Here is a 22,149-nt window from a genome sequence, read left to right on the forward strand (position 1 = left end):
TGGTCCGATATTTGGACGGCGAAGCATTATGCCACACAAACTGTTAGAGTTTGTTTAATTCTCACCCTCAATTAAAGTAGATTAACATTTTTATTAATTGTTATTATGACAGCACAGTAATGAAACTAATATAGGTATTTCCAACAAGTTCGGTAGCCAACTTACGTGACACGAAGAAGCACATCTATCAAAAAAATATATGATGAGAACTATCATATTTACCATTATCTTATTTATTTAGTCATTATTCCATATCTATACGAATTGAACATATTGAGGTTATTCAGTTTAACAAAAATAGTAAATTATCCACTAACCTTCTTAAAAAGTTTGTTATGTCTCGAAAGTCACCCAAAGTTTCCTTATTACGAAAATTACAGAACATCAACACCATCACTGTAAAATTATTGTTAATAAGATTTTATCTAAGCTATAAGCAAAAGATATACAGGGTGTCAGTTTATATCATTGAATCCGACAAAATTACAAAGATTCTCAACTATGCAGTTTTGGTACAGAAAGGCACGTTAACAACCTAGTCCGCCCCTGGTAAACTAAAAGAGCTATTTTAAATTTAAGGGCAGTATTTTAAGAGGTCGTTACTACTGTTCATCATATCAAATATTCTTTATATTAAGTAGTTTGAAATTTATTTATTTCATTCATTTAGGAGGCCGTATCTCCGTAGGGAGGGGCACTAGGAATAAAAATGATGGGAACTTGTCATCTTATTTTTTGTTTATGTTTTATCTGAATCCGAGAGATTTACCTCATTTTCCCGGACAGCCTGTATAACGTTGATTCAATACAAACCTTTAATGGATTTTGTCCCTACATAATGGTTACTCACTAATTGATTAATTATTAAATTAAATAAAACAAAATTAATTTCTGCAAACATGAATACAAATCTGGTGAAAGTCCGAGAAGAATATAGATTGAGTTCAGTCGAATTTACAAGAAGATTAAAACTATGGCGTGTAAGTGTAGAATTATTGTATTTAAAGATCAATTGATAAAACTACAAGAATAATTAGAATATTACCTAGTACTGCATAAAAATGAAGTAAAATGTCTAGGTCTTCTGGAATGTCTAATTCCTTTCAAAACATATTCGACTGACGACTTATACAATAACAAGCCCTCTTGAATTCAGTTTGATTTGGATGAAATTGGCCACAGTTGGTTTTCAATTCAAAATTCGCAGTCGTGTCCATAGAGATAATAAAGTTAATTTTTCATCTAGCGCCACCTACGAAAGGAAGTTTTTTAGGAAATCTTGAATTCACGTAGTGTAAAATATCTGAAATAGTGAAACAAAATCTAATATGTATTTCTTCACATCATCGTTATAAAAAATTTAGTGATTGACTGGTTATAAACATAACAACGTTCAATAATATTGAACGCAGTCTACTTTGACGAATTAACTCTATATAGCAGATTTATAGTGAAGCAATAGATATTCGCATAGTTTTTGATGAAAAGTGCTTTTTCCTCTGTTCCTTCATTTTCCAACGCATTCTTATCATAACTTTTTTTTTTTTTGTAATAAATACTGATGAGATGATGAATGAAATATGATTCTCTGAAATTTGAAGTTGCTTAAAAATGCTTATTTGGTACCGTGTATTTTTAATCATAGAGTCAAGGTTAATCCTGTCAAACAGTTACTCGGCCACAGAATTGACCGAGTCCTATCAGTTTAATAAAAATAGACAAAATTGACGTTCATGCTCAACGCCTGAATTGGAATACAAGCGTTAAATAAAATAGTGCCAAACATTCTAGGAGTTGTTGTATTTGCGGAATCATATAATATTATTTCACACATGAAGCTTTAGTAGTAAGTGCTTTTTGCAAAACTAGAACTTTTTCATGTAGGCCATGTTACTTATTCTACCAATCTTCAATATGGCCGTATCTTTTGTATACTTAAATTTCGTCTTATCATTACCGTAATTTCGATACAGATTATCATCCCTATTTTCTCAATATACTTATGTATGTATTCTTGGTATTTACGAATATGTACTTGGTAATCAATGTCAAATTGGCCTTTTTACTATTGTCATGTTTATATAGCTGTAATAGGTTAAAATGAGTTATTGTTATGGAATTCGAAAACAATCTTTTACTTATTGAATTCATTTTGCGTCTTATTTAGTTGTTAGGACAATATTCGGGGTTTATTTTTTATATTGCTGAAATCATTCGAGGATTAAATTTTAAATTAATAATTTTCCATTGTCTTGGATTTCAGATTGAGATAATGGTTTCATTTATACAGTTCGTTTTTGTTACTTGAGTTCAAAAAAAGGAATCAGTCAAGATGAAAGTTGACAGAGCCCGCCTCAAGAAGTTCTCTTCTGAGGTGCCTGCTGAGTGTTACCAAATAATAGAGCATTTGCAAACATGTACCAGACCTGAGTTGTTAGATGAATTATCAAAAATCCATACATGGACTTTTGGTAAATGTGAGTTGTATCATTGGGCGCCAGTCTTGGATATTTTTGATAGAATCCTAGAAGAAGCATGTGAACCAGAAGTGCAAAATAAGTGGATGTTATTTTGTGATATACATTACTCTCCAGAAGTAAGTACGAATATTGAAAAAATATATAATAAGGCTGCAAGTATATTAATTTTTCATATCCTTGAACAAAATATGTAGAATTTCATCTTAATAAGACGAATTTAAAGGGAATTCCTTTTTGACTTTTCAGTATCGGTGGGAATAACTTTCTGAAAACTGTGAAATGTTGTGTAATAAAGACCATCAATTCTTACTGAAAATTATAGTTCGAAAAATTAATTCAAGAAACATTAAATACAGAATGTTTAATCATCAACAAAGAAAATCGAAATTAAAAGATTATTATATACAATTTGAGTCTTGTTCAACATGAACTATATGCAACAGTTATTATAAGCACATAATAAAGTGATATTTTGGTAAATATCTTCTGGAAAAACTATTATAACCTTCAAATTATCAATCGTTGCGCATTCAAGCAGTTTTTGTGATACTTTCCAATTAGTCTTATAAGAAAGCAATTCGATTCATATGATTCAACAATTTACTAAGTGAGAATTTCAGAGAATAAAAATATTTCAGCATTTACTGCTTTTCACCTTATCTTCAGATAACAACTGTTATCTGCATTTTCTACCTTTGAAAATATGGGTTATTATTATTGTGAACAGATCTTTTTTTAAATTAAAGTCTCAAAAAAATTTGTTTCAGCAATTGCTTTATGATTTATTATTTCATTTGGAAATCCTTATCTTATTTTTTGAATTTTTGAAATTCTGATCCATTGCTTTCTGAAAGGAAAAACTAAAACATAATTATCTTAAAACATCCAGAGTATCAAAGATAAAATTACAAACTTCAATTTATGATTTTTTTATTAAATCTTCACATTGGATTTGAATAATTAAATATTTATTCTCCTTAATAATATTTATTTATTCTTTTTTTTATTTTACTATAATATCCTTAAATTTTTAAAACTATTGATTTTATATATTATGTGAAATGTTTCTTTCGGTTTAAATTTCTTTTTTTAAGGTTTTATTTTTTCTGGTAATATTCCTTTCAATTCAACTTGTTTAAACAATTGTCTTCAGTATCTTTTTCCTTTATAGGATCGAAATTTGCTACTATGGATTTTGCATTTCTCAACCCTATTGATAGAACATTCATTCTCGCGCCATTTATACAACTCTATGGGGCACCTATTAGCTCTGCTGCAGGCACACGATATGTCCATTGTATTAGGTGTTTTAAATTTGTTGTATATGTTCTCTAAAAGAAGTAACTTCATCACCAGACTCAAGACGGAGGAGAAAGTTTTCCTCACATCTAGATTATATAATTTAGCTGAGGTGAGTTCGGCAACACTTTGAGATGATTAGATGATTTCCAATTATCTGAAATTCGTTTTCAGAACTGGGGAGGTAAGGAAAATGGTTTTGGACTGGCAGAATGTTGTGATGAAGATAAACCAGTTGCTCCCTCAGCTACAACTCTACATATAGAGTTTCATAAAGATGATATGGAAGTGAAACATCCTAAAGATACAAGACTTACCTCAAACATAATACACATAGAGCATGTTGACAAATTGCATAAGACACCTGCTGAAATAATGAAATCTTTAGTGTCCATGTATAATATTCCAGAAGACAAAGAGGTAAGAATCTGATTTTCATTATCTTTGATGGTTTCAATCTTGTCAAAAGATTTTAGAAAAATGTTGTTTGAGTTTAAACATTTTAGTCTCCCATAAATATTTATATGTTTTGGCTATTTTAGACATTTTGTCTCAATTTATAATTCATTTCAGTAGATCAAAATGTGTATACACTGAATAAGGTAAAAACACCTATTGATGGTTGGAATAGTTCAATCATTGTAGGTATACATATTACATAAAGAAATGAGTAAACTATTAAAGTTTTGTATGCAATGAGTAATAGCTATTGAAATTAATTAAGCAATAAGGAAACTCAATGGCAGAAATTTTATTCATAGATTCTAACTGCTGATGGCTTATTTAGTTTGAAATATACCAAACAATAATGGAAAAATATTTTAACAATTGTGTTCTTATTAATTTTATTGATGCTTGGTATAAATGAATCTAATGTATAAATATCTATATTCAGTATTCTATCTCCCTCTGATGACAAATTTATGATTTACAGATGTGGCTGTATTGTCATGTCCGTTTGGCCCATCAATTTTCGGAATATCAGAGTCGTTTATTACTTGTCCAAGCTAGATTACAAGCACTATCAATTCTGATATATTCTAATGCTCTGCAAGATTCGCCACAGAATCTTTTGTACTCTGGCATTTTGGAGGAACTTGTTGAACTTATCGAATTGCCTAAACCCCATTTGGTTGAAATTCGATCTGCCGCTCTAAGAACACTGACTGCTATAATACATTTGGATAGGAGCCCACACATTGCCAAGTATGTAGACTTGATGTACGTACTATGTTTTTTTGTGGTTTTTGTTATTCAGAAAGATCATATTATGTATCATCTTCATCATGTAGGCATGTTTCTGTTTTTTTTTTGTTTAACTAAATGTGAATCAGAAAAACTTTCTTCAATTTTGCATGAGTTCAGAGGGTACTTGTAATCACCGGTAAAGTTTTATACTTGATTTATCTATACAAGAGAGCTCTCGTAGCACATATAATATTCATTCAAACAGTAATAGATATGAATTTGAATCATGTTTATCTAGAAAATTATTGATTCATTTGAATTCTGACTAGATAAATCAATTATTGAAAGTAGTAAACAACTGATCATATTCCATAATATTGTCACTGACTTTATAATATTCTCAATCACATTGTTGCAATAAATTATAGGTCAGATCAGTAATTCTAAAAAAAACATTTTTATTCTGAAGGAAACCTGGTTCTCGACTACATAACATTATAGATGTAACTGGAGCAAGTCAGTATCACGGTTTTTTACCTGTAATGGTTCGTACCTGCATTTCAATTCTTACAAACCAGAATGATGAAAGAATTTTAACACAAGCAGAAGGAATTTTCCCACGTGCTGAGGTAGATGAGGCTAATGAGCCTGTCGATTTTCATTCAGAGGGCATTCTCAGTATTGCTATGTTGCATAACAATCAATCTAAATTTCCCCTTGCTTTAGCCACAGCACTGTTTTCATTTTTATACCACTTAGCAAGTTATGAAGCTGGTGGAGAAGCATTGGTAACATGCGGTATGATGGAGTCCCTTCTTCAAGTAATCAATTGGCATGGTACAGAGTTGGAACATATAACAGTAAGTGATTTAGGCGAATATCTTCTGAGAGGGCAACAAAAGATTTTGTTAAAATGTTGAAAGAGATTGAAAGTTTCAGTTTATCAATGTTTGTTTACATGATGTTGAATATGTATATTACAGGAGTTCTGTTTTTTATGGAGGTTTTCAGTTTGAATTTTTTATTTCATCTTGTGTCAAGCCCAGAACTTGAATCTATTTGTTATCCCTATTGTTTTATTATATATTACACTTTTTGATGTTATTTTTCTTTGATCATTACCTGATTAAATTGAAACCATTTTGCAAAGTGTGTTTTACCTTTCATGTAAATATTATATCGGACATGAAGTAATTCTACTGTAGGTTTTTTGAATACAAGTGTTATAAAAAAAATCAGTTCATTTAATTATGTGTATACTTATTTATAATCGAACTTAATTTACTACATAAGCAAGTTTTTTACTTTACAACATGTCTATACAATTAACAAATGAAATTCACATTATAGATTCTGGGATTGTACAAGATACCAAATTATTTTTGAAAGAAACAAGAATCCTCCCCAAAAGAACTTGTGAAAAATATTTTTCTTGAACTATACTCGAGTGTTTCCCTGTTTGTAAATAATATATTTTCCAGTTTGTTACCCGTGCTGTCAGAGTTATTGATCTTATCACTAATATTGATATGCAAGCTTTCCAAACACATGAAGGGCTCCAGAGTTTCATAAATCGCCTTAGTGTAAGTTAATTTGAATTTATTTGTAAATGCTCACAGTAACTGATCAAAAATTTTTAGGCTGAAGTTAATTTATGCAGAAAAGATCAACTTGTGGAGGTCAAAACAAGGACACAAGATGATGAAGTTGAAGAAGGGAGTGAAATGGACACAGGAGAATCCATAGTTCAAATGATTAAAAATCATCCTAGAAATCAGGGTAAAACCTGTTTGCCTCAACGCGCTGCCCTCTTGAAATCAATGCTGAATTTCCTGAAGAAGGCTTTTCAGGACACCACATTTTATGATAACGTTCGTCATCTTATGGAAGGTCCTTTACCTGATGCATTGAAAAACATAATAGCTAATGCAGAATATTATGGGCCATCCTTGTTTCTTCTGGCAACAGATGTGGTAACTGTTTATGTTTATCAAGAACCAGCATTGCTGGGTACCATCCAAGATAATGGACTAACAGATGTTGTCCTTTATGCATTACTTACGAAAGAAGTTCCTCCTACAAGAGAAGTTTTAGGATCCCTCCCTAATATATTCAGTGCACTTTGCTTGAATCACAGGGGTTTGACACAATTCACAAAGTTCAAACCATTCGAAACATTCTTCAAAATATTAATTTCCCCAACGTATTTAGCAGCAATGAGAAGGAGGCGTAGTTCAGAACCAATGTCTGACACTGCTTGTAATCTGGGAAACGCCATGGACGAATTAATGAGACATCAGCCAAGCCTTAAGGCTGACGCTATAGCAGCATTGGTGAAATTGCTTCAAGAATTGGTTAACCTAGGTACTGATCCAAAGTACATATGCTGGAGACCAAGCAGTAAAACTGAAATTTCCCCTTCAATAAATTGCAGAGTCATAAATAACACTGAAGGTATGTAGAGAAAATGAAGTTATTAAAAACATTAAATTTTTTTTTGTATAGGTTCGTCTGATGAAGATGACGATGAAGAAGAAGAAGCTTCAACCTCTTCTCAGAATGCTGAAGCTCATACACAGAATAGCGAAAGACAACCAATAGCTTTGATAGACTATATTCTCAATGTTATGAAATTCGTTGATGCTATTTTGAGCAACAACTCAACTGATGATCACTGCAAAGAATTCATACAACAGGGAGGTCTACCGTATCTATTGGGACTGCTTAGGCTTCCTAATTTACCTGTAGATTACCCCGCTACTAATACAGCTCAAGCTGTGGCAACAGTGTGCAAGAGTATTCTTAACTTAGCCCATGATTGTTCTCTGTTCAAAGAAGGGTTGCATCAATTGGCTGAGGTTTTACTTCTTATGAAACCACTTTTCTCCAAGACAGAAGTACCTGGAGGGTCTAAGTTATTGATGGAATTGGCAAGCGCTCCAAATGCAGATAATGCGTTCAGTACAGCTACTGATACTCCTCTTCTCCATGGAATGAGTGCAGCTCACGGATATGTAATAATGTTTGTACATATTTGCCGAACTGGTGAGTAAGGCCTTATTAATTAACTGATAGTTGTCTAATTACCCCGTTGTTATTTCTTTCAGGCCAAAATGACATTCGAAGTTTGTCATTGCAACAATGGGGAACTCAAGACGGGATACGTGTCTTGAGAGGATTATCTGAATTGTACACCTCCCTTGTATGGGAAAGTACTCTTCTTCTGGCATATTGTAGTGAGGATTTAATGCCCTCATACTGTAATATACCAAGAGAAGACACAGAAAAGTTGTACAATTTCTTTGCCATGGTAAATTGATTTTTAATAAAATGAGAGTGCGTTTGCTGAAATCTTTCATGGCCGGACTGTTCAACACAGTCCAAAAATTCTGGCTTTCTAGCTATGGTTTATCTGACTGTTCGCTTATAACTCTGGAAGGCAAATTCTGATGTTCCTAGATTATAGATTGTTCATTGGATTTCTCCCAACCGATTGTTGTTGTCCAGATATGCTATTGTATACCCTTTGTTCATTAGGTGGGGTCAGGATAGGCAGTACAGTGCATCCCATTTTGGGTGAGACAGCCAGGTTTCTCGCTTGTTATTTAGGATAGAGCCTTTGGGGTTTTCACGTTCCTGTCCTACTTTTTCGTGAAACTCAAGTTGGTCTAATCAGATTTTGCATAACTGTTTCCGTTCAAGAGATACAGGGTGATTTTGGAAATTGATACTTTTCGGACACCTCCTTTATCTCCGAAGTTATTAGAAATAATGCTGAGGTGAAAACTACGTCTGAATCAGAATTCTGCGTAGAATCCAGTGGCGTAATCAATATTTTTTTTCGGGGTATGGTTTTGAAGATTCAAAACAAACCTATATTTTTTTTAATGGAACACCCTATATATCATTACTTCGTTGAATTCGTTATTTTTTTCCCTTCAACATGATGTATAATACTATGTACGTAGAATGTTCAGAAATGTTGATAAGCACTAAAACATCAAATAATGATGATTTTTTGTTAGTGGACAATGGATTTCCCATATAAAAGAAGAATCAATAATAATAACAATAATTCATAGCGATGACAGCTAGATCAGATTGGTTTTTTTTCCTCCAATGCCTACTTGATAAAACAATGCTCCCAAATGCATAGAAGCCATAATAACAACAAGGATGTTTGTATCATCAATGGCCTTCTACTTTTAAATATCGAAAGTAATAATCCCCTTATCGAAACATAGAAAATTCATGCCCATTTACAAAAAATCATCATTATTTGATGTTTTAGTGTTTTTTTAACATTTCTGAACATCCTACCTACATAGTATCATACATCATTTTGAAGGGAAAAAAATAACGAATTCAACGAAGTAATGATATATAGGGTGTTCCATTAAAAAAAATATAGGTTTGTGTTGAATCTTCAAAACCATACCCCGAAAAAAAATTTTGAGTACGCCACTGGATTCTACGCAGAATTCTGATTCAGACGTAGTTTTCAGCTCAGCATTATTTCTAATAACTTCGGAGATAAAGGAGGGGTCCGAAAAGTATCAATTTCCAAAATCACCCTGTATCTCTTGAACGGAAACAGTTATGCAAAATCTGATTAGACCAACTTGAGTTTCACGAAAAAGTAGGACAGGAACGTGAAAACTGCAAGGCTCTATCTTAAATAACAAGCGAGAAACCTGGCAGTCTCACCCAAAATGGGATGCACTGTACATCTCTTCCACTTTTTGCTTCAGCAATGAGGGATAAATCACCTACAATCACCACAGCTAATGCAGAAAGTATGAATACCTGTTCCATATCAGTTTGGAGAAATCCAGTATTGACTTAAAATCTACAACCTCTGAAAATGCTTCCCACAGTTGTAGGCGAATCGCCTGGAGAAAAACCTGTTGAAAAAAGTTTTTTTTTAATTCAAAATGTGTATTGATTTTTTTCATCTTTGCAGTGTGATATGGCTAATCCCGGAGAAGGTCCTTCCACCTCTTCTATAGATACTCTGACCAAAAGTAACGGTCCTGCCATAGCTGATTCTGGATCAGAGGCAGGCTCTGCAAAGCCTAATCCTAATGTCAAGCTAATCAAGCCTCTTCTTGCATCCTCATCTAGGTTAGGACGAGCTTTAGCTGAATTATTTGGAATTCTTGTTAAATTATGCGTTGGCAGTCCGGTACGCCAAAGGAGAGGCCAAAATGTTGTTGCTACTCCTCCTAGCCCATCTCCATTTGCAAGAAACGTTGCCACTGCATTGGGCCTATTACTTTGCGATGGATTGGATTGGGAAAAACTTCAACATTGTCCCACCCCAAAATGTAGATTGACTTTCTTGATCTGTAGCGTTGGATTTACCAGTCCCATGCTCTTTGACGAGAAAAGATATCCATATCATCTTCTTCTCAAGAAGTTTGTTGAATGTGGAGGTCTAGATGCTTTTTTTAAGACTTTCAGATGGGCATTGAGTGCTGGTGGTACTATTCCTATTGAACAAGGATTAGAAGATCCAAATTTACCTGAAGGCAAGTTCAAATTGAATAACATTTCAGAAACAGCAAATCAGTCACTATTTATTTTTCAGTATTTTTTTTAAATTGAAGTATATAAATATGAGCTTCTTTTTATGCCATGTTTATGTAAATCTTGTTTTAGTGTTTCAAACATCAAAATATTTTCAATGATCTACTTCAATATTCTCCAGAAATTCAATTTTATATTTATATTCAATCGACTAAAAGCTAATGCATTAAATTTTTAATTTGATTTTTGAAAAGAGAAAGAACTAGATCAGGGCCATATCAAAAGAATACAGAGGTTTGATGAATTTTCGCCTTGGAATTTGTTTTGGTGGTGTAAATTACACTAGTTCTATATACGAAAATCTCGACAATTTTGTTTTCTTGTACTCCGCATAACTCTAAAAGAATTCTTTATGCACTTCTAGAGTACGCAACCCACAATAGTAGAAAAATCTATCACTTTTATTATATTTTTCGGCTCAGTAGAAGGCGCCATTCTGAAGTTTGTTGACTGGTTTGCTTGTAAAACTTGTAAATCCATATCTGGTTACCAGTTTTCCCAATACTCATTATCTCCTATATTTTAATATTGTAATAACTCAATTCGTTTGGATATTGATATGCTAATTTCGATTTTGATAGGAACTGGAGGATTTCTGGATGCATGGTTGATGCTTCTTGAGAAAATGGTCAACCCCAAAGCTGTACTAGAATCACCACATGTGGTGTCAAACCGTGGATCTGAACACCCTGTACACGGTTGGCATTTCGATCCCCTGAAATATTTGATCACCATTCACAAATTGGCTTTTGAGAGTTGTATGTTATTATGGGGTAGAACGCCATTACCCACATACGGTACAAGAATGACCGAGTCTATGCTGACAATTTTCAAGCATATTCTACGTGGAGAAAAAATAATAAAAGAAAAAATGAAGGATGGTACTTTAGGACCTTTAACGAGTAATACTATGTCTGATAAAGATTTCCCCGATAATTTGAAACAGTTGATGGATATGGGATTCAGTAGGGAGCATGCATTGGAAGCTCTAGTTCATACAAACAACTTAGAGCAAGCAACAGATTACCTGCTTACCCATCCTCCAGACCAAGAATTCAACCGTATATATGAACTTATTGGTAGTGTTGTTGAAAATCTGTCAACTACTCTTGGTGGTGCGCCATTAGCTGAAAGTCTCATTGATCAATTCAGTAAAGATTGCATTAAAGTTTGTCTATTTATCATCAAACATATACCAGACTGTGTTCATAAAGTGTGTGAGCTCTTGGTAACAGTCATGAAAAGAAATGGAAAACCATATAGGGATCAGTTGTACGAATTGATTGTTGAGGAAATCTACAGGATCTCTGTTAAAATCTCAACGTTGCACCTTGATTTCATCATTTGTGTTGATTTGAATACAACCAACCAATTATCCAAGTTATGTCATTTGTATATTCTCTTCTTAGAAATGTCAACCTATTTTGAGATGAGAATATCTTGTGCTGGAGCTGCTTTCAAGAAAAGAGATTTACTTCCAGCTCTCATAAACCTTGTATCGAGAACTGAAATAGCAATGACCAATCATAATGTTGGAGCTGGATTTAAATGGCTCTCACCTGTTATCCTGATGATCGATGAGTTATCAAAAATTTCCATACTCTGCGATAGAAAAGATATGATGCATTCGAATACAAGTAGGGTATGGCGATGGTTCGATTTGGTTACAGGCAAATGGTCTCCTTATTCGTCTAGTAATAATAAAACCATCAATGACGCGTATTGGGCTGGCGAACACAGTGTGAAAGTCAGTTGTGGACGGAGAAGATACACAGTGACATTTGCTAACATGCTTCAGATAAATGATGAGAGTGGCAATAACCGACCCATAGCTATGACCATTGTTTACTTGAACCATCCTAGTTTTATGGATATAACTAAACCTCCGCCACCAGATGCTAGAGGTGAGAAAGATGGAAATACTGCACGTTTTGAGGAAATGGATAAAGCCCAGAAAATATGCATGCTCCTAGCTTGTGTTAAGTTGTTGCAATTGCCCATCGATCGTGAAGTTATTCACTCTGTACTTCAAACATGCGTCCGACTGACGAGAAGTTTCGAAATGGCGAAGATATTTGTGGAAGAAGGGGGTGTGAAAGCTCTACTAGCAATGAAATATATGGCTGATTTTATGGGTTTCGGTATACTAGCAACAATACTGATCAAACATTGCCTGGAAGAACCTAACATTTTAGCCTATGCAATGGAGAAGATTATCAGAGGTAGGACAATATCTACAATACCTCCTCCCTATAAAGAGTTAATATACTTCACCAGGCAAGTTGGAGGTGCCATTACAAGAGATCCAGCAACATTTAGTGATGTTTGCAGAACAATTTTGAGATTAGATACCTCAACTTACAGAAATGATGAAATCGATCCTAGATTGATCGTTAGATGTGAACCAGCTGTTAGGAGTAAACCCCCAGTACTGGAATCTAGAGTGGCTAATGAAGTACTAAGTGATCTACTGAATGCTCTTAGAAAACCATTGGAAGTAGACACTAGCCCTCCTCCACCCCCTCCACATTGCAGCAAAGTATCTATAGCTACTCAAACGTCTGAAGATGTGAATGAAGACAGTTCATCGTCATCTTCTCCATCTATTCAAACCGAGAGTAACACTGAAGCAAAGACGGATAGTAATAGACAGAAACCCATGCTTTCCAAATATGTGATTTTGAAGATTTTAGCAGATGCCGTAGTTTCTTATCATCCGGTAGCAAAACTTGTTACCGAATTTCACTATTGTGATAATACCAGTGTTCTTGCATTTTTGTTTGACAAAATATTACCGGAAACACCCAATCTGTCCGATTCTGAAAGTTCTTCTATGTGCCGCATGCTTATAGCATCTCTTGCTTCATCCAACCATTCACCTGAAGCCCAACAAACGCTGGTTATGGAGGTAAAATCCGCTTTGGCGCGAGCGCTCTCCTTACAGGAATCTGCAGAAAAGCATGCACAAATACAGAGCTTGTGTGGAATTATATCTACTATGATAGAAAATTGCCCACCACAATCAAAAGTTAGGCCACAGATAAATAATATAGTGAGATTGCTAATCAGAAAAGGGATATTTAATGATCTGGCAAGGGTTCCATTATACATGGATCTGTCTTCACCCCATCTCGCTTACACTGGAAACGCTTGCTTGAAGCCTTTGGAAGCATTATCACGAATAGTTAATCAGCCGGTGCCATTCCATATGCAATCAAAGAAAAAAACTCAGCAACCTCTGGAAGAAGGACCTGGTTTTCAGCTTGATAACACATCGAACGAAGACACTATTGCCCAAGGTGAAGAAGCAATAGATGACACTGAAAACACAGAACATGACATTTCTTCGACATTGGACACAACCAACGCTGAAGAAACTGCCGAAGAAGATAATGTACTTGAACAAATAATGGGACAATTACTAGATCCAGGAAACACCAATAATACGACATCTAATAGAAATCATAGCTTGGAAATCGATAACCATGGTAACATCAACTTTGAAACTGAAAGAGATGCTACGGTTAGTTTCCATATTCAGCACAATATTGTCAAATTCTAACAATTTCTCATTTCAGGAGGAAATGATGAGCACTGATTCTGGTGATTCTGATTCAAATACTTCAGATCAAGGTGGTGATGATGATAACGACGACAATGAAGTGGATGATGAAATTATAGATGACTCTGAAAATAATTTTGCTAACAGCTACAACGATGAGAGCATCGAAGAGAGAAGAAGAGGTAGTATTGTATATTCGAAAAGGCAACTAAAAAATTGATCTCATTCATTTTAATATTATAGGTTCTCATGGAGAAGGAAATGAGGACGACATCTTGATGATACATTATGCTAATGTCGATGAAGATGTCCTTCCAAGAGTCAGATGGAATGAAAACGGATTTACTGTTCCAATATTTGATGAGGCCAATTCTAACACTGAACACTCGGGTAAGATTTCATTTGATTATTACAGTGCACACTCTTAATCTGATCTAGTTTGATCTAGTTCTCGCCCTACTACTTCTGGGATTAAACTTTTTTTTAATTGTTTTAGATATCATTTCTTTCATGGTGTTTTTTTTTGTAGAAATTCTTTTTTTAATGTTAGTTCATTAGGACTTCTTCAATCAAGTTCAATCCACTATTATGCAAATTAATTTGATATTAAATTATTTTTTCCAGTTTCTCTTATTCACCCATTATTAATTGGACGTGTTAATGAACTGAATCAGCAGTCCATATTTGCGAGAAACACACGAACAAACAGGGCAAGGCGTTACCAGTATTTATTCAATCCAAGAAATCCAACTCCACCTATCATACTACAGCGGTGAGTGATTCATATTTTACTTTTTAAGATAACTGAAATAAGGATATTTTCTCAATCATAATATGTTTCAAGTTATTATTTTTTATTTTATCATTATTTTTCAATGGACTTGTAAGAATGATCTTTTCAGGCTACTTGGACCACATGATCCACACATCGCTCTAGGTGCAGCCGATTTGAGACAAGAAATAAGAGAATCTCCTCGTGTCATCATGATGGACAACTTTGGATTTCTTCCAACCCATGAAGAACAGATTGATCTTGTTGATAATTCTGGATATCTATTTGGTTCAACTTTGGCTGCAACTTTAAGTCATATTCCCCCTGTACTTTATTGGTGGAACATAGAAGCAAGAATATTGGACATGGAATCTGTTTACGACACTTCACTGTTTATTTGTAATCAGTTGTTGCCACCTTTGATCAAGTACAGAAATGCTGAGATGCTTGATAAGAAAAAGAATGAAGAACAAACTACTCAATCAAGAAAGCACAAACTTACAATTCATAATGTAGACTCCGAACAAAGCAGCGAAGAAACTAGAGATCCCTCTGAAGGTAGAGTTGTTAGAAGAAGAAATGATGAAGAATTAGATGGGGTTCCAATAGAGGAAGATGATGAATCGACAAATCCTAATATCTCAACTGCTCAGTTCATAAGGAATATCGTGTCAGAGTTTTCAAGTGCAGCTAATGTTGCTTTGCGCAATACAATTGCGCCTAATCCTTTCAATCCAGAACCTGAGCCTCCTGCAATTAGTTCAGGTTCTGCTAGAACCACTCCACCTAATACAGCTAGTAGTAACTCAGGTATATTTTTTTCATAAATCTTCAAGTTTTCTGGAATTTATTGCGTAATGTTTCATACCAGGTTCAGCAACAAGAGATTCATCTACAGATCCAGAAAATGATCAAGAGGGCGACTCACCATTCAGTCAAATTGATAATAATATCAGACACATGTATTTCGAAACGCCTTCATCCCAGCCTCCAGCTCGTGAAAATGTTGCTACTCTGATGGTCAATCCAACTCAGAGTACTCAAACAGGACAAAGCACTCCAACAGAATCAAGTAGTGCTGTTGTGTTGAGTGAACCTGGCCCTAGCTCAATGAACACTGAAGATGTTCCAGAAGGTGAATAGTTTTGAATCTACTTCAAGAAAAAAATTACCATCCTCATATTTTCAGGTGTTGATCCTTCTTTCTTGGCCGCTATTCCCCCTGAAATGCGTAGAGAAGTGATAGAACAACATAGGTTGTTGAATTTCCAGCAACGGTTTGCTAGAGCTTCACAATCACAGTCAACATCCGGTGAACAGAGTGCGGAGCTTCCTGTCGAAGTAAACTCAGAATTTTTAGCCGCATTACCACCATCACTCCAAGAGGAAGTACTTAACCAACAGAGGCTTGAACAACAGAGACAAGCTGCTTCAAATGCAAATCCAAATGAACCTGTTGATGCAGGTGCATTTTTCGAAACTCTTCAGCCATCATTAAGGCAGATGGTAGGGGTTATATTTAGTCTCAATTCAATTTCTCCTATCATGGATGTTTTGTCTTCATAAAAAAAAATGGTGTTCCTCAGGCCGCGGTTTTAGGGACAAATTTTTTAAAATGCAATTCCAGTTAACTATGCAACATAGTTTTTTTTTTTTAATTTAGTGGGGTTGATATACTGATTCTTGTTTTTTTTTTTTTGCTGACTGCATAGACTGTTGTGCTCATGGGAATTGATTCCTACTATTATACATAAAAGAACTAGATTATAGACATCAGTGATTATTACAAGCTTAAAATTATCTTTATCCATTTTAGATCCTGTCTGATATGGAAGACTCACAGATATCAGCATTGCCACCAGATCTTGCTGCTGAAGCTCAAAATCTGCGAAGAGATCTCGAAGCAAGGAACCGTCAGTTGGTTCAAGAGCGTTTTCTGCATAACAATCTCACAACTATTATAAGACATTCCGCTAGAGGTAGGATTAGTGGAAGGCCCTTTATGCCACCTCAGCGTTCTCAGTGGGCAACTTGGGGCAGAGATATCCTGAACATGAATAGTAGTGGACAGTCTGGTTCGAATGCCAACATGAAAATAAGAGGAAGGCAACTCCTTGATCATGAAGGGCTTGCTTGTCTCCTTGTACTACTGTTCACCGATGATGCTCAGCTCAACAAATTGAGACTCCACAGGTAATATTTTTCTTTTAATTATCGATTTTTGTTTTTCACTAGAAATTATTCTTGAAGATACTTGTCAAGGCGTGATTGTTTGTGTTGAATATTTTATAATGAATCAATTTTTAGGGTCATAAGGAATTTATGTTTCCATGGACCTACAAGAGAATGGATAGTAAGTGCTCTCTTGTCTGTGGTTGATAGAAGTGTTCATACAAAGCAAGATGATTCTTTGAACAAGCCAGCCAGGAAAGGCCCTAAGCCGGGTCCTTTGACAAGTAAACTCATGACAGATGTGAAATCCCTCCAATCAGGCGGCAACTGGTTAAACATCAGAATGGAAGCTGCGTTAGGTTAGACTGTATAAGACAAGCCAAAAGCCAGTTAGTTTAACCGATTTCTGTTACAGGGTGTTCTGCAAATGTTTTCATTGTTACTAGAGGGCCAGCAAAACGAAGTGATAAGTATGCTGTGGCAAATATATCAATCCATCCTCAGGCAGCCCCAATCATTTGCAAGAATGCGTTAGAGTTGATAATTTCTTTATCGAAAACATTTCCAAATAATCTCTTACCAGTTAAGTGTTTCAAAGAAGATGATAAGATATTATTATCACCTGTGAAAGTGAAAACAGATGGATTAGATTTCTGGGATGTGTTATTGAGACTGGATTGTTCGAGTACAAAGAAAGGAAAAAGTATACCCAAATCCAACACAATATCTTTAATGGATTCGGAGAACACTACTTTTGATCATTCCATTTTTGGTCAGTTATTGAATATGTTGTCATCTCCTGTTATCCATAAAAATACTCACCTTACCGATAATTTATTAAGGCTCTTGTCTGTCATTACTTCAACTATGCCTGAAGTCTCTAAGAATCAAAATGGAGCTAAAAATAAGGTTAAATTACAAAAAGAAAGCTTTGCTACTCCAGTCCAGTCCATTAATTTAGCCGTTAATGTTATTACTTATAAAAGTTGCTCGGAAGATGGCTTAGAATATATTACCAATCTTCTACTGAATCTGGCAAGTTCTTCTCTAGAAATGAGTTATTTGGTAAGTATTAAATTAATAATTTTCATTGATATTTTGTGCAATCAGATTTAGAATCACAAAATTCCTTTTCCAGATATTGAATTTACTCCTAGCCGCAGCAAGCAAAATGGGGGATATTGTCAAGGGACAGATTGACCAAATGTTGGGTGAACTTAAGAATCTTAACGGTTCTCAGAAACGCAAAATTGACGATGTTGTCCAGCCTTCATCTTCTAAAGGAACTATTGCTAATCGTTTTACCAAAGAAACTGTAGTTATAACTGCATCTACAAAGGTCAAAACTTCCTACGATTTGCAACTACCATCTATGGTGCCTTTAACCTCTAAGTCCTCAAGTCAGGTGTTTTTCCTTAGAGTGCTTCGGGTTATAGTCAATATTAGACATTCTATTAAACAAACACTCAAAAATGGTAAGTTATATTATCTTCTAATAAAGAAAATGATTGCTGACCTAGTACCTAATATTTTTTCCTTGCAGAAGAGTCTTCATCGTCAAGCCAAGAGTTGACACCATTGTGTGAGCAACTGTCAAAGCTTGAACCTCTATGGGAAACACTAAGTCAGTGCCTTCTTGAATTAGAACATACACCTGACCACCATGCTGTATTAGTGCTTCAGGTAATCATCCCCGCTGATTATGTTGAATGAAAAAAATCAAGTCTTGCTTTATTTCAGCCTGCAGTTGAAGCTTTCTTCTTAGTTCATTCTCCTCATCATCATAAGTTAGTTACAAGAGATAGAGATAACCAAGGAGACAGAGATAACGTTACCAGGCCTACAGCTATGCCAGCTGATTCTGAGCCTGCTGGAGGTTCCAGCAGTGGTGCCAATAAACCTGAATCATTCCTTGTAGAGGGAGATTCCAACAGCTCAGATTCTTCCACAAAACCAACCGTCCCACAGGAACAGTTGAAGTTCCTCAATTTTGCCGAAAAACATCGAACAGTTCTCAATCAGATATTGCGTCAAAGTTCTGCTAATCTATCTGAGGGACCATTTGCTGTTTTAGTGGATCATACCAGAATACTAGATTTCGATATCAAGAGGAGGTATTTCAGAGCAGAGTTAGAGAGGATGGACGCTAATGTAAGACGCGAAGAAACGGCTGTCCATGTTAGAAGATCAAATATTTTCGAAGATTCCTTTAGGGAATTGTACAGGAAAAGTCCTGAGGAGTGGAAGAATCGATTCTACATCGTTTTCGAAGGTAGTAATGTCACAAGTTATATTTATTTCGAAATATAAACGAAAAATTTTTCAGACGAAGAAGGGCAAGATGCAGGTGGTTTATTGAGGGAATGGTATGTTGTTATATCTCGTGATATTTTCAACCCAATGTATGCATTATTTACTGTATCTCCTGGAGACCGTGTCACATACATGATTAACTCTGCTAGTCACTATAATCCAAATCACTTGTGCTACTATAAGTTTGTTGGAAGGGTCATAGGTGAGTTGTCAAAAAAAAAAAATTACTACACTAGTTAAAAAGTAATATTCTCATATTTATTCATACTATTAGGTTAGGGATTGTACAAAAACTCTTGTAGTTATTGTTTTATGAACATCCTTTTGAGTTACTAAAAACAATTCATCAATTAAAGCTTGTGATACATATATTTTTCAATGAAAATAAAAAAATTTTCCTCTATTCAATTAAATCATTGTGATTACTTGTTGTCCAGAGAAGTAATTATTTTGTGAAAGTTACTGAATAACACAACCAATATTCTGTCATTGTTTCAGCTAAAGCTATATTCGACAATAAACTTCTCGAATGTTACTTCACCCGTTCATTCTATAAACACATATTAGGAATACCTGTGAAATACACTGATATGGAAAGTGAAGATTACAGCTTCTACAACAGCTTAGTATACTTGATGGAAAATAATATAAGCTCTCTAGGCTTGGACTTGACATTCAGTACTGAAATCAATGAATTTGGAGTAACTGAAGTGAGGGACCTTATCCAGAATGGTAGAAATGTTCCTGTAACTGAAGAAAACAAAATGGAATATATAAGGCTTTCTTGTCAAATGAAAATGACAGGAGCCATTAAGCAACAGTAAGTTGGATGAACAAATCCTAACTATTCATTTAATTCTCCTAATTTTTTTTTATCTCTAAATAATTATAAGTCCCTAATTTTCACATCGGTTTTTTTCCAGGTTAAATGCATTTTTAGAAGGCTTTTATGACATAATTCCTATGCGCCTAATATCTATTTTCAATGAGCAGGAATTGGAATTACTTATATCTGGATTACCAAATGTAGACATTGAAGATTTGAAATCTAATACAGAATATCATAAGTATCAATCCAACTCCCTACAGGTAGCTATATTTTTTCGCTGCATTCATAATAATAATAATTCTTCAATACAGTGCATTTCACATATATTTATGTTTTTTTTTATTTAGATACAATGGTTTTGGAGAGCTCTAAGGTCTTTTGATCAAGCAGACAGGGCTAAATTTCTGCAGTTTGTTACTGGAACCTCTAAAGTACCTCTCCAAGGTTTTGGCGCTTTAGAAGGAATGAATGGAGTTCAAAAGTTCCAAATTCATCGCGATGATAGATCCACTGATCGTTTACCTTCTGCCCACACTTGGTAAGTTGAATAGAAGCGTCTTATCTTTTTTATATTTGACTGAATTCTGTTGTTCCTATGGTTTTTTTTTTCTTTCTAGTTTCAACCAACTTGATCTTCCTGTTTACGAATCCTACGATAAGCTTCGTTCAAATTTGTTAAAAGCTATACATGAATGTTCAGAAGGCTTCGGTTTTGCTTAACTTTAAACACTTGTTGTATTTAAAGACTGACAAAGGTAAGAGTGTTTTTATTGATATCGTAGATGTAAATAAAAAAAAAAATGAATGTACAGATATAGTGTGTAAAAAACAATCTCTTTCTTTTACTAATTTAAAATGGGAAGAAAAATGAGTTAATAATTCTTGTGTGTGCAATTTCTGTTACATTAAATTGTAAAGATTTATTTATTGGGGAGCACATGTATTTTTGTAAAGCGTTTGCTGACTAGTGAACTGAACGTGATAGAATGAATTTGATAACTCAAATTCACTCCTTAGTAATATTGGTACATCTTCAATTTTTGAGTATTGTTTGTTAACATGATCTAGAATTATTTTTATCCATAATTATTGTTTTTTAATTTCTTATCAATTGGTTGCAACTTCTTGATCATAATTTATTTCAAATGTAGTTACTTCTAAAGTTAGGCGATTATTTTTAATAAACAATTCTCCTTTTTCCATCTTTTCATTTTATCCCCTGGAAGAAATGTACAAAATAAAACTTTTTTTTGCTGAAAAATTATTTTATTCATACCATCTGTCATGTAATTTATTTTCAATTTCTACTGAAAATACAACTGAAGAAAACATCAAATATGATATCTCGAGTTGGATGATTAGTTTCAATAAACAATTCTCTTCCTTCATTCTTTCATTTTTTCCCTTCAAAAATATGTAGTAGAAAAAAGTGAAATAGTGTTTCTATTTGAATATTAGTTGAAAACTGCAGAAACAAAAAGAAAAATTTTTTTTATTCATACTTAGGTTATATAAATGTTTTTATTTTTTATTAATAATTATATATCAGGAAAAACCATCAGAAATGATTCCTCCGATTAGATAATTATTTTTAATGAACAATCCTCCATATTCCCTCTTTAATTTTTTCACCTTAAACCTGTTTGTTGTACTAATAAAATAAAAACAATTTTTCTGCTTGTACATTTGTTTATTTGTATCTTAGGTTAAGTACTTTCATTTTTAATTCCTACTGAAAATTATATAAACAAAAGGAACATCATATAAGAGTTCTGATTCATGTTAGAATTATATAATGTTGTTATTCAATTTGTATAAAACGGAAACAACAAAATAAATGATTGTGAATTTCACATCTTTGATTTTATTCATTACATGGTATATCTTGAAAAAATGAATACATTTTAACAGGTTTACTTTGGAAGCTTTAATTTTTCGTTCAGAA

At 34.1% G+C, this 22,149-nt stretch overlaps 1 protein-coding gene across 2 annotated transcripts; it reads left to right on the forward strand.

Annotated features, from left to right (window-relative positions):
- The first annotated feature begins 1,690 nt into the window (after window positions 1-1,690).
- LOC123686153 (E3 ubiquitin-protein ligase HUWE1) lies at window positions 1,691-21,401 on the forward strand. 2 transcript variants are annotated; one of them, XM_045626153.1, is made up of 29 exons: window positions 1,691-1,846; window positions 2,264-2,596; window positions 3,652-3,891; window positions 3,954-4,199; window positions 4,714-5,000; window positions 5,437-5,827; window positions 6,449-6,550; window positions 6,608-7,421; window positions 7,473-8,012; window positions 8,075-8,277; window positions 9,931-10,498; window positions 11,138-14,079; window positions 14,135-14,300; window positions 14,362-14,508; window positions 14,743-14,890; window positions 15,021-15,700; window positions 15,762-16,025; window positions 16,080-16,396; window positions 16,707-17,083; window positions 17,198-17,421; window positions 17,478-18,127; window positions 18,201-18,537; window positions 18,606-18,745; window positions 18,803-19,334; window positions 19,389-19,577; window positions 19,874-20,195; window positions 20,299-20,464; window positions 20,552-20,742; window positions 20,822-21,401. In XM_045626153.1, exons 2-29 carry the CDS (start codon window positions 2,333-2,335, stop codon window positions 20,922-20,924), a joined length of 11,550 nt encoding a protein of 3,849 aa, XP_045482109.1. In that variant the 5' UTR covers window positions 1,691-1,846; window positions 2,264-2,332; the 3' UTR covers window positions 20,925-21,401. The 2 variants fall into 2 exon arrangements, with proteins under 2 accessions (XP_045482109.1, XP_045482110.1); XM_045626154.1 differs by having other exon boundaries at window positions 4,714-4,985.
- The last annotated feature ends 748 nt before the right edge of the window (window positions 21,402-22,149 follow it).

This window comes from Harmonia axyridis, chromosome X (genome assembly GCF_914767665.1).
Source record: "Harmonia axyridis chromosome X, icHarAxyr1.1, whole genome shotgun sequence".
Lineage (NCBI taxonomy): Eukaryota > Metazoa > Arthropoda > Insecta > Coleoptera > Coccinellidae > Harmonia > Harmonia axyridis.

Coding starts and splice junctions, on each gene's coding strand:
- LOC123686153 (XM_045626153.1), top strand. CDS start 2,333: ATGAAAGTTGACAGAGCCCGCCTCAAGAAGTTCTCTTCTGAGGTGCCT. Junction 14,509..14,742: donor TTCTAACACTGAACACTCGG/GTAAGATTTCAT, acceptor TATTTTTTCCAG/TTTCTCTTATTCACCCATTA. Junction 16,397..16,706: donor AGCCATCATTAAGGCAGATG/GTAGGGGTTATA, acceptor TATCCATTTTAG/ATCCTGTCTGATATGGAAGA.